Source organism: Solanum stenotomum, chromosome 1, assembly GCF_019186545.1.
Source record: "Solanum stenotomum isolate F172 chromosome 1, ASM1918654v1, whole genome shotgun sequence".
Classification (NCBI taxonomy): Eukaryota; Viridiplantae; Streptophyta; class Magnoliopsida; order Solanales; family Solanaceae; genus Solanum; species Solanum stenotomum.
In genome coordinates, this window is record NC_064282.1 from 15,482,446 (window position 1) to 15,495,754 (window position 13,309).

Sequence of the window (13,309 nt, forward strand, 5' to 3'; positions counted from 1 at the left end):
TTTTACGTTTGACTGGGAGTTTGCGCATGAAATTTTCAAATTTCTTGAAATGAAATTTATATATTTGTTAACTACATAAAAAGTATTATAAGTCACAATAATTGATAATTCAAAATGTTTAAATGATCTATGAAAAATTTACGGTCAAAGATAGATTCGTTTGAATCTTAAAATCCGAAAAGTGCCATATAAAATAGGACGGAGGGAGTACTATATACTACTATAAATTAAGAAAAAACAAAAACAACATGGACTGGAAAAGCAAAAAGGCAAAAGGATCCTTGATTAGGAATTACTCCTCTTGTCTCTATTTATTTATGTGACCTATTTTATCTTTCGAGATTCAAACAATTTAAGTTTGATAGAGAATATATTTGCACATAAAATCTTCAATTTTTTTGAAATGAAATTTATATATTTGTAAACTACATAAAAAATGCTATAAGGCACAATAATTGACAAACCAAAATATTTAAAAGAAAAATTTACAGTTAAAAATAAACTTGTTTAAATCTTGAAATTTGAAATATGTCATATAAATTAAGACGAAGGAAAATACTAAAGTAGAGATGATGTAATTTTTAAAACTGAAGTCATAAAATGTACTATTCCTATAAAAGAAGGGACCGTTAGAGAAAGTTTCAAAAGGTATTTCACGAAAATCAACGCTAACGGTCGCACATGCCGTTGATGATCATGTTCTGCTTTTGGGTTTTTGGGGCCTTTGGCAACTCAACCATAATCATTATTTTAATGGCAAAAAATTTAAAATGTATCGAGCAATTATATCAAAACAATAAATATATAATATGCATTTGAACATATATTTTCACTCAATTTATGTGTTGTGTAAAACATGTTTGTCATAGGGTCCCAAATTCCAAATCATCTCGCAAATTACAACTGATATCAAGCTCGAATAAAGAAGAAAAGTTGCAATAGATTGTAGAACTAGTCTTAACAAAAGCTCACCATATGATAATGTTGCTATAGAAGTGTAAACAGAACTTACTAAGAGCCCGTTTGGATTGGCTTAAAAGTCGATCAAACTTACTTTTAAGTCAATTTTTTACTTTTGAAAGTGTGACAAATATAAAAAATGACTTAAAATAAGTTACGAAGTGTTTGGCAAGGTAAAAATGACTTAAAATAAGTCAGAAACCAAAAGTAGGTCTCCCCCTACTTTTTACTTTTTATTTTTAATTTAAAAGCTACTTTTTTTAATTCAATCCAAACGGGCTCTTATAAAATGATTTCAGCTCAAAGAAACAAAACCATAGTTGAGTAAAATAACATCTACTGTTCACTGAACAGCCCTCAAGTTAGTACAAAAGCTGCACAATGTAAGCTAAAACAAGTTGTGTTATACAAAAGTTGTCTTTTTTTCCTACTATAGATGAAATTACTGCACACTGGCTTCGTCCAAAGAAGCGCGATTACAGCTACTGCCTGATGGTGACAGGATTTGAACAGCTTAAGGCATGAAGCTTGGCAGGTGCACGGGCAGTACAACTCTACTTTAAACTACAAGTTCTACATCTCAGCTTTTCTGCTAAGCAGTGATATGTCTCTGCTCAGCGTTCACAACAAGGACAGTCTACTAAAGTGTCCAGCTATCTTCAGCGTTCCACCCTCTTGAACGATTTTACTCTTATGTACACCAACGTGTATATGGAGAAATCAGAGTTATACGTGGATTACAGATTGATGGCTTGTCTACTATCTAGTTACTCTGGTTGAAGCCGGACATGCGGGCAAGGCCTGTCTGGCTCTCCTCTTGTCCATAGATGCTTGAGATCACCTCTTTGCTTTCCCAGCGTCAAAAATGTGCCTAACATGAGCAATAACAATTGTTTAAAGTGATGAGCACTAACATAGAAAATGAAAAGTTCAAGCTTTTATTGTTTAGTGTTAGAGTGGGGGTTAGAGTCACACATTGGTTGGGAAATGGACTAGTGGTCTACTTATATAGACTTGAGCAATCCTCGTGAGGTAGCTTTTGAAGTTCAGTTAGACCCAAAATTCATTTCCTTTACATGGTATTAGAGCAAGAGCCAGAGTAGTTCTCTCTACTGTGAATTCCTCATTCTTCTCTCGTAATACCCCTCGTCTTTTCGTTCATAGCCTTTGACCAACACCCACCATTTTCACAACTGTTCCCCAACCTATTCTAATGCGCTGGACTTCTCTCTCTCAAAATACAATAGCCTCACATGCCACTATGGGCTCCCTCAGCCATCTAGACACCGATTTTGCTTTAGTTCCACTCTTAAGCCTGTTGAACGTATGCTTTCTTTACTCTAGATTCATTCTTCAACTGGTGTCTCATAACTACAGCCTCTCTCTTCTCAAATGAAAAACAAAAACATGAACAAAAATAATAACTAAAACAATTTCCCTCCACAAGTAAATCCAGAATCGAGTTGCACGTGCAGGATGATGTTACAAATAAATTTACACCTTGTAGATTGTGGAGAAGTTCTCAAAAAGATTTCATAATATTAGGCCCTTGGTGTGGGGATGATAAATTGTCTTATATTAGTTGCTCAAAATGATGATTTTGGATAATCCCTCACCTCATAAGCTAGCTTCTAGACTTGAAGGTCCATTTCTTTACACTCATTCGTTCCGATGTTAATTCTCACTTCTTTTACATGGAGCGACCCTATGTGTGTTTGTGGTGGTAGATTAAAGTGCACAGTGGCAGATTATCACTAGAATCAAACGTTATCGGCTTAGCTGCTCCATTATGAGAGATGTTTTTGTGCTTCATGTAATATACCTAGTGTGAAAGGAACAATGTAAAGCAAAGCAGGTTGACCATGACCATCCATCAAATTCAGTGCCACATATGTAGTGAGCAAACCTGTAAAAGGAAAGAAAGAATTAACAGGCAAACAGAGACTTGCATTGGTTCTAAATCTTGAAAAACACTGATCAACAGTACAAATGGATGCTAATACATCATACATACGCAATAGTTCGATTGTTCACACAAAACATATTAACTTCTCTTGACATGGTAAAAGACATACATATCAAGCTAAGACACTAACATATCACTCCTCAAACTTCGCCTAATGCCTGAAATACTTTTAATTGAAGTATTTATTATAAGTAGGAAAATGGGTATAAACCGAGTATCATGACAGCAGTTAATCACTTAACCATGATCAAGTTGCATATTTCTGTGAGATAGTCCCCTGCTATTTCAGATTAAAGAGGTGAAGAGAAGGTAGAAAGAGAGAGGGATGAAACATAGAAAACACCAACCAGCAAGCATTTCTATTGACAACAAGAAAATGCTGTTCCATTTGGTCACAATCAAAAGTACATTGTGCTAAATAATTTTACTCCCATTTTTTGAAGAATCAATACCTAAACCATAAGCAAGCATAGCCCACAAGAAGTATCCATCTCGAAGTCTCTTATTACACAGCCAGTCGTACCTGCAACAAAGAACAAAATCGATGGGAAAAAAACAAAAACAAAAAAAAAGGTATAAAGCTTTGGACTGCTTTAATTTTTTGAACTTACAAGCATTCATCATTTAAAATGATAACCTAATATTCAATCTTTCTTTTAAGTCTTGAGATTAACTTAAATTGCTCATCTGAAGAATCAGAAATATTCAACATGGAAGCACTTAATTATGCAGCCATGTCTCACAGAGGCAATCATAGGCTGTTTTGGAGAATGGAAAAATAAGTTTACTGAAAATAAAATTGAAGCCTCCAAGAAATATAGAACTTGATGGAACCACATCAAGGTAGAAAATAAAAATAAAAACAAAACAAAACAAACAAAAATAGTTTCATTCAGCTCCATGGTCAAACCTTAAAGAAAATGCTACCAGTAAACCTGGTAAAATTATGTCACCGAATCCAATGATACTGTAGCCATGCCAAGGATCAAACAACCGTGGGATTTTCAGTAACATAGGAATGCCATCTTCTCCGCTTTTATCACCTCGTGCAACCTACAACAGAGAAATTGATCACATTTCCAGAGCAATAGCCAAAGCTTCGTAGTGATAACTGATAACAAGGAAAAAAGTACACAAACAACACAAATAAGAAACTCTACAAGCAAATAAAGAGCTTACCACTATCATCACACTCTTATGGAACAAACTTTTGGAAAGAAACACCCAGAAAAGGTCATACAATAAAGAACAACTCAGAAGAACTGTTCCCACCTGATATAGTCAAGGAAAATAAAGGATAATGTCAGACTGCCAGTAATACTGATAATCTTTGCACTACTCACCAAGAATTCAAGTCTAGAAGGACCAATAAATCAACACAGTAAAAGATAATTCCTGAACCAAAGTATTAGTAAAAACTGTTGTTTTTTTCTTATAGTTGTTTGGCTGCAGGACAAAAGAGATACAACATGAACTGCAGAGAAATCAGCCGTGAAGCATTTTCCCAATAGGAGGAGGAAAAGTGAGAGGACTACACAAATGATGGATTCTGAAACCATGATCTCGTCTTTCTAAACCTCTTCTACAAATATTTTTTTATATGGTAATTTGCTCCCTTAGTGACTTGAACCCACAACCTTAAGGTTGGTGGTGGAGGGGTTTTCCACTTGAGCTATTCCTCTTCTCCAAATAAATAGAGCAGGTCACTGATTTGTTTAATAAGCATTTTAGTGGCTCTAAAGTGAGTTATATTAATATCCATTCTAGGGACTGTACTCATTTGGTAAACTTCTTGAGCTTAAGAAGATTTAAGGGAATAAAGGGTAATTGAGATTACTTAGTGGTAACTCTCTGTATTTTAATGTATATACAAAGAAGTAAGTCAAAGGTGATTCACAACTTTCTCCATACTCTCTCCTCGTTTCTTATTAGTTGTTGACAATTGAAAAGCAAAAATATAATTTCTACTGAAGTAAAAGGTTAACTTCTATAGAGTTTAGGTTTTGGGGGAGCACTTATCTACTTAATAGTTGACGTCGAGAACAGGGATACCACAATACATTAAGACATTGCTCATCCACAGTAAAATTTCAAGCATTATTGAGAGAGTCCAGGAATATACCATTTCCTAAAACCAAAACATTATATAAACTGTAAAGCTGTAACACAATAAAAAACAGCAGCATGAATTGTTTTACCTTGAGGTTTGGAATCTGCACAACCTGGAGAACCGTGATGATCAATGCAATACCCTAGTTAAGAGAGATCATCAGTCCATTACCTTGAGTCAATACTAATAAGAATAAAAATAGAGCTATCCAATTATCAAGTTACCCTACTTTCCTTTTCTCCTGCAGCTTGGGGGTTGGGGTAGCTCTCCCTATTGTCTAGATATATAATCATACCTATTGAAAGTAGTGGTAGCCAAAGAATAGGAGTTGATATTCCAACACTGAAAAATATGCCTAAAACACCCCCATGTTGCAGGGTGAACAAAAAACATATTTCCAAAGAGTAAAATGTTTACAGATTTAAATCATCAAACGTTCTTACAGGAAACAAGAAATTGCACCAGAAGTACAGTAGTTCCAAGAGAACAAAAGACAATGAGAACAGAACTTGATAACTCAAAGAAAGAACAACGGAAAAAAAAGAAGCAGAAGCCAATATTATTCTCTTGAAATCCAAAGATGAAAAGAATTCAAGCACATAGGTACGTCAATTCAAGAGCAAAGATGTTACTAGTAATCTGATAATATAGAAGAAAGCTTCCAGTTCCTTCCTCACAACCACATTTTTAAACACATACCTACTGTCTAAATAAAATAAAAAACATGTCTACTCTTTTTAAGCATATCGTGTCATCCTTAAGATAGCATCTGCAAAAGATTTTTTTTTCTTTTGTAGCACAGAAAGGGTTGACTGCTCTGGAATTTTTAAATTTTTTTTTTATAACTGTAGTGTCTGGAACAGCTTTCTCGCACCTTGATTAATTCCACGAGATACCTGCCTCCTCCCACCAGCAACAGGTACCAGGTGACTTTGCCCACCAAGGCTAGGATAGATGGGAAGAATAGGCTTTTTTGACGAGGTAAAATTTTGTTTCTATAAATTTGTTATCTCCCATAATATGTTAACCTTAACAATTTCCACTAACCAAGAAGATTAAATCCAAAGCAGGTGGTAAGAAGTGGTTTGACATCCCACCAACCAAGCCCATAAAAGAAAAGGAAAAAAGAAAACTATGGTTAGATAAGTGCAACTCTCTAACCAATAGGTCAGGGTTAAAACTGTGAAGAGAAAAACGGAAATAGAGGAGATACAAGCAACTGAGATGATATTAGACAAAAGAATAGTGTGAAAATGCAGCAACACTTACAAGTATATCTTGACCTATCCAAGCAAAGGAGATGTGACGGTAAACAGCCCACAGAACTGCAAAGGCTATGCAGAATGGAGAAATCGCCAGCGTCAGATATGAAACAGGTCCCAGAAAAGGAATTTTAATGTATGACTGTCCAAAACGTTCAAACCATCTGAAACTATATATAATGAATGTTAGCTACACTTCTAAGAACCACCAGCAACTTGAATTGTGGCATGTAAAATGAACTTAAATCTTATTTCAAGAAAATATAAATAAGAATTTAGTAGCAAAGATTTGGACAAAAACAATTGATGACAAGGTGTATATAATGCACCACAATGACAGAGCACACGCCCAGGGTGATCTGAAAGAGTACATGGCCCCTCCTCCCAGCAAAAGAAAAGGAAAAGAAGGATAAAAGGCATATTTGATAATGCTCCTGTACAGCTGTGCTTTACAGTGAAGGTCTAAGCCACAGTCAATTTCATCAAAGCACGCAAAGCCGGACCTTAATAACTAGTACTACTCTGGTGGGAACTAAATGACCCATCACACATGAAAGGATGTAAAAAGATCAAAAACAACATTTCACATGGCCAAATCGTTATTAGAAAGGAACATCATGCGTTACTGTTTGTGATCATGTTTAAACAACAGATGTTGGATGATTTACAGCAACAACCATAATCTTTGTTTTGTTTTGAAGAAATAGCGACCGTAATCTTTATTTATGCCACTCATAAATGGTTGGTGTTTTTGGTTGAGAGAAGTTTAAAACAATGGTACAGTCAAACTTTGAGATGGTAAAAGCCCTTCTTCCTATATAGGTACGGTAAGAAGGTAAATGCCACTCAAAAGGCAGGTTTATGGAATCAGACTTTCAAAAGAACGAACATGTAATGCTAATGTGACTGCTACTGTTGTGTATGATTGTGGCCATTTATGATGGAAAATATAATTGTGGTTAATGCTTGAAAAGTGTGATGTAAAACATTGAGGGGATAACATGTGAAGTTAGAGAACAAGAAATTCCTTTTCCATTTTGCCTTTTAATTTGTTGACTTCCAAGAAAGCTATTACTCCCTCCGTCCAATAATACTTGTCCACTATACTTAAAATAGATGCCCAACAATACTTGTCCACTTTATGAAATCCATGAACAATTTTACACTTAGTTCCTAATTTACCCTTATCATTAATTATAGTCATTTCCCTATTACATTTTGCAAGACATTGTATTTATTATATTCAAAGGGTGATATAGTAAAATTACCCTTCTATTTATAGTTTCTTAAGGGGTGTGCCAAGTCAATAGTGGACAACTATTGTTGGACAGAGGGAGTATAAAAGTTTTGAAAAACAACAAAATGATGTCACATTTAGTTCCACCAAAACCTGCAAGAATCTCACTTGTATTTATTATCACATGATCAAGATTTATGCACAATGCAACCACAGGTCAATATTACCAAGGGCCAGGATTGCAGAACACATCACAGAGCGTCAGAAATAGAAAAATAAGTTGTGCTAGTGGTGCCAAAAAAAGAGGGAGACTAACTCTAAACTTGCTTCAAACCAATGACGGGGGCATCAACAACAACAACAACCCAGTGAAATCCCACTAGGACGGGGGCATCATATCCACTATTAGATATGATCTGATATCACTCTAACTAATTAGGCTTCGGGCCCTGAATCCTAGATAGAATTTTAACAAGATCTAACTATGCAATTGTATAAGTTGATGTGAAAGTTGTATTTGTTTTCCATGCTCAGCTGCCTAATTACAGATTGATTTTCATTCTTGGTCTTTCTTGGAGCAGTTTTACTATAGAATTTCTGAAGCCAAAAAGAAGAGTGCTGACTGCCAGTTGGAAAAGTAAGAATAATGAGAATTTGCTTGAAGCAAGAGATGTTTTTCCTTTGTTTTCTAGTGACGATGGATGATGTTCAGAACAAAAATATGCGGCAATGAAATCAGCCAACCTACTCAACCCTCCATGTTTGAAACTTCACTTTCCAACCACTTCTTTTCTGGAAAGCTTTGCTAGCCTTTCTAGTTTGCAGAGCGTTTGCTTGGACAGTTTATCATAAAGATATTTGAAGAAGTTTTCTTAATTAATTTCTAACAAACTTCTATAAAACAACTAAACAAAATCTTTACTTATTTCAGAAAACTATTCTCAAAAGCTTCTCCTGAAAACAACGCAAACGTGGTTTTGCTTAGTGGAGCATTTGACACACTGTAGCTAAGAAAATCATATAGGAATAGCACCAATAAGATACATACCATGATAGCAAAGCGACCAAACAAGTTTGTAGACCCTGTAAGGACAATGTGAGAAAGGTGTTACTTCAAATATTGTCCGCATGAAGATAGAATGATTTAAACCTCATTCAATCCATTCACGTCTTTCCTACATGTGAAGGATGTGCTAGCAAGTTCTTAACTCAGATGGATTAATGAAAGGGGTCACCAATGGATGAAATTATAATGGAAACAAATATGAAAGGAATTGTGACATGAAAAAGATAATGTCCTGATTTCCGTTCATATTTAGGGTCTTGTTATTTGCGTAAAATCTTATGTATTGCTACCCTTGAATTAAGTCTCCTTCTATTGGTGTGACATACCTCAACACCCCCAATGGCGAATAGAACCACTAGAACCTCTATAAACCAGGAGGACATCAATTTGTAAAGCATAATCAAGAAGCAGGATGCAACCACCACAAACAGAACTGCTGATATTATGTTGATTTCCAGCACAACACCGGAACGAGACCCCTCTGTGACGTTGCATTCATTTGAGCCATCCTGTGAGATTTAAGATACATATTTCAACCAAACTGCTAAGGAAAGATGCAGTGAGTTTCATGCTTCAAAATCGTAAAATACATGGGATGCTGCTAAAGAGCAGGAATAATAAATAGGAGAGGGAGAGGAATGTTTGTGATTTTACTTTTAAGAGCTTGTCCTGCTCAATTGCAGCTTCTCTGGCACGCCATGCAGACCAATAAGAAGCACATAATATGGTAGCAACTGCCATAAGCCATAAAAATACTTCAGCTACATCGACCATTGGGCGCTTTGGAGAGTACAGCTGTACAGAAACTGAAAGACAGAAAATCTTTTAGTCATTATTTCAGAAAGAAATCAGCAATAATAGAGACCATGTCAGATAATCTCAGCTAACTATGCAAATGGAGCTATAAGCTGTGCCCCCCCACCCTTCCCAAATAGACCTACAAAAAAAAGTACAATACCACGAGACTCACCAGAAGAGCTATTTCCAAGAAACTTTATCAGGCTTGTGCCAGCATGTTGTGGGAGCATGATAGCAGGGATACCAATGTCCAAGTCAGGTTCATGGGGTTCACAAACCATCTTGAAGAGCTCTACATAGCAATAAGAGAACATAAGTTATATGTAGCCGTTTGCATGTGCATATCAAGATATTAAGCAATGGTGGTAATACAGGAATTTATCAGATGATTTTAATTTTTCCATAGGGCACACTGTGATGGCGTTCCAAGACAACATCAAAATCGATCACTGAAATTTGATAATAAGGAAATAGCACTGCCTGTAGTTCAAAAAATAAATCATGACTGTTGGTTGGCTGATTGCAGTTTCCACAAGACAATCAAGAATGAGCCAATTTATATTGGAAGTTTTTAAACAATATAGATAATAATACTTAGGAAGAGCACTTGAACCTGTTTGGTTGTTTATTATGAGGATAGCTGAAGCACCGGCATCTTCTGCAACGTTAGCTTTGGTAGTGAAACTGCAATTACCTCGGTGCACCAGGATGGCCTCACCAGTGAGCTACACATATAGAAACCTAAATTTTGAGTTCACTATACAAATGACATTTTTTTGAGGTTTCCAGCCAAATATGCTTTCAACAGGAGAAATAAATGTGAAGAAACCTTATTCCTAGGTGTGCTACAACAATCCGGAGGGTCTGCAAAAGCCAGTCTTGTCTGATTAGCACGCTTCTCCTTTGATTCCAATGTCGGTCCAAATCGAGCACCAACACCAACAAACTCTGTTACTTCTATACCGTCAACCCAGATCGGAACTTTGACCTATTTGAGGAATTTAGATAATATGTCCAATTACTAGTGTGAGACAAAGAGACTCCAATAAACATATACAAGTAATAAAATATTTGACCAAGCAAAATTAAAGTAACATCTAAACAGCAGTCTGCTTCCACGTGAAACTGACAACAGCTCTATCTTGCTCAACCTTTTTAGATTCTTTTGGACTGATATCTTATGCAAAGACTATCCAATATGAGCATAAGATACAACAGTCAAGTGTTCCAATTAGCGCTTACATCAAAATTAGGACCACCTAATGTCTCATATCCCATAGTGGAAGAAAAAGAGAGGTCATAGAACCAATATTCACGAAAGTGGTTATTCTTTACTTTTTGTTTTTCCATGTTGAAAGTGATCACCAAACTTCGACTTGGGAAAAGAGTAAAAAAGGTACTATACATTGTATAGATGCTGGAACCTGCATTGAAATAATCTCTTTTTAGGATTAGGAAAAGGGAAGATGGTATTCAGTGGGGGTCATTTTGTTACACAACACCTGTTTGGGCTTCTTGTCTAGGAAAGTTGGCCATTACTTCTAATGGCTCATTGAAGGACTTTCAACTTGAGAGGTAGAGTTCCATATTACTTTTTGTCTTTATACAACCTAAGTTGCTCGGAGTTGGGTGCAGGTGTCCTATACGGATGCGGATCTAGAGGTCAGATCTTTCATGATCTAATTAAAGATTCAGGAGTACAAATCTAGGTATGGATACAAGTACGGGGATTCAGCTAAAAATAATTCAAATATCTAAAAATGAGTTACAAAAATATGATCCGAGAGGGTCTATCAAAAACAACCTTTCTATCTTCACAAGGTAGGGGCAAGGCTACGTATAGTCGTATACACTACCCTCTCCACACCCCACTTGTGGAATTACACTGGGTATGTTGTTCTAGAGTTATAAATGAAGTGTCCAAGGAACTTAGGATATACCATACAACATCTTGATAACAAACTTCCCCACTTCAGAAATTCAATTAAGTGATTAACTATAATCATCTATTAACTGAAGATTAATTGGGGAGGTGCAATCATATTTTTGCTGAAGAGGAACTGTGGAAGTACAATCATATTTTTACATAACTCTTAAATGGTAAGCCACTCAATCAGGGGCAATTTCAAGTAACTGGAAGTGGGAGCGCCCATGGCTCAAGTCTCAACCTCTTTATGAGAGTGTATTAGGAACTTCTAAAGATTATACTAAATTAGCACCCTCTTCAAGAAAAGTGTAAGGGGTGCAATAATAATCTGCATTCGCTAATTTAAAATCCTAGATCCGCCACCTCTTTTCCTTTTTAAAAAAGTAGATTCACCACTTCCTTCAAACTCTTATTTCTTAATTTACGTGCCATGGGACAATGAGGAAAGAAATTGAGAGCACAGTGGGAGGGCTTAGAAAACCAATGCATCCTTCCCTTTTTTAAAAAAATAAAGTATGCATGCGATGCATCATATCACTAACTTAGCAACTAAATCGTCAAGCTGCAAATCAGCACCAAAACAAAGAAAATGTGAACCAAACCATTTTTATTGTGATTTGGATAAAGGTGATTTTTTTAGCAACTCCTGTGCACCTCTACTATTTCACACGATACCTTCCCGTTACAGACATTGGATAATTTTATCCACCTCGGACTTAGATAGGTGAGAAGAAATCACCTAACTCTTTTATCAACCGTAAGGTCACCCTTGATTGCTAATGTCATAGTTCCCTTTAATTGTTCAAATGATAATATAATTAAACACATATAGCATAATAATAGCAAGTATATCACTCAAATATTGTTGATAAATCGCCAGACAAACACAAACAATCAAGTAACATAGTCTCAATGGGTTCAGCTATATGAATTCTCTACATCAATTTCACTCTGTTAGATCAAATTTCATTTCAGTACCAACTAATTAAAACACACATAAACACCCCCAAAATAAAAACACAAGAAGTGGGGAAAAAATCACATAATTCTCAACAAACCAAACCTACAATTCCCCATTCATAACTACAACTAGAATACCAGTACAGTACAGAAGAACAATGTCACCAAAATTAAGTTTTTCTACCATATTTGGTGAACTAACTTCTTGTAGCTAAAGAATGAAGAGAACCAGAAAAATTAACCAACTTTTAGCTAAAAAAGACTCAATTTTGAACTGAAACACTAAAAAACAGTTGAAATCAAGAATCAGAAGATTACCAGAACAAAATTGTTGCTACAACCAGGTCGACTTGGAGCAATATCATCTTGGTGAACTATATCACCCCCACAAACTAAACCAGTACATAGCACAAGTACAACAACAAAAACAGCCCAAATTGAACAATCCACTTTCTTGAACTCCATGAAATTCAACAAACCTAAAATAAAAAACTCTCCTTTTTTATTTTTTTGAGCAAATCTTGGAGATCAAAGGTAAAATGGTGAAATGGGTGTTGTTCTTTTTTTTTTTTTTTTATTCCCTTTTGTACTTTTTTTTTTTGGTGGAAGATGTGAAGAAAGACATGGGAAGTGGGGGATATATGTACGAAAACAAAAAATGAGTCATAAAGAAAGATAATATTCAATTAAAGTACTGTTTTGGTCTTTTTATTTTAATTTGTTTTGTTTAATTATTAGTATTATTATTAATGAGTTGTTGTGTTTCTTGTTGGTTTTTTTCTACTCTCACTAATGTCGCGTGGACCACACGTACTTTTAAGGTAGTTGACTAATTTAATAATAAGTCACCTCATTTTTTTGTAGTGGAAACTTTCTTATCCTATCTTATGGATGTGTCACTAATTGGTATATTTATGTATTGTCATTTCTTCATGAAAGGTGACATTGCCTTTCGAGATTTTTAGAAACACCTTCAAGTGTTTGATACGGAGTTTCAATTTATATAACATATATTTTTTTTAT

The 13,309-nt window shown here is 35.4% G+C and overlaps 1 protein-coding gene across 1 annotated transcript; it reads right to left on the bottom strand.

Moving 5' to 3' along the window:
• Positions 1–1,241: 1,241 nt before the first annotated feature.
• On the bottom strand, positions 1,242–12,981 carry LOC125853954 (signal peptide peptidase-like 4). Its single transcript, XM_049533675.1, has 14 exons — positions 12,605–12,981; positions 10,229–10,387; positions 10,013–10,124; positions 9,572–9,691; positions 9,256–9,407; positions 8,928–9,110; positions 8,584–8,618; positions 6,306–6,468; positions 5,125–5,178; positions 4,106–4,198; positions 3,837–3,979; positions 3,379–3,449; positions 2,783–2,866; positions 1,242–1,831 (listed from the first exon to the last, which is right to left on the bottom strand). Exons 1-14 carry the CDS (start codon positions 12,749–12,751, stop codon positions 1,728–1,730), a joined length of 1,620 nt encoding a protein of 539 aa, XP_049389632.1. The 5' UTR covers positions 12,752–12,981; the 3' UTR covers positions 1,242–1,727.
• Positions 12,982–13,309: the final 328 nt, after the last annotated feature.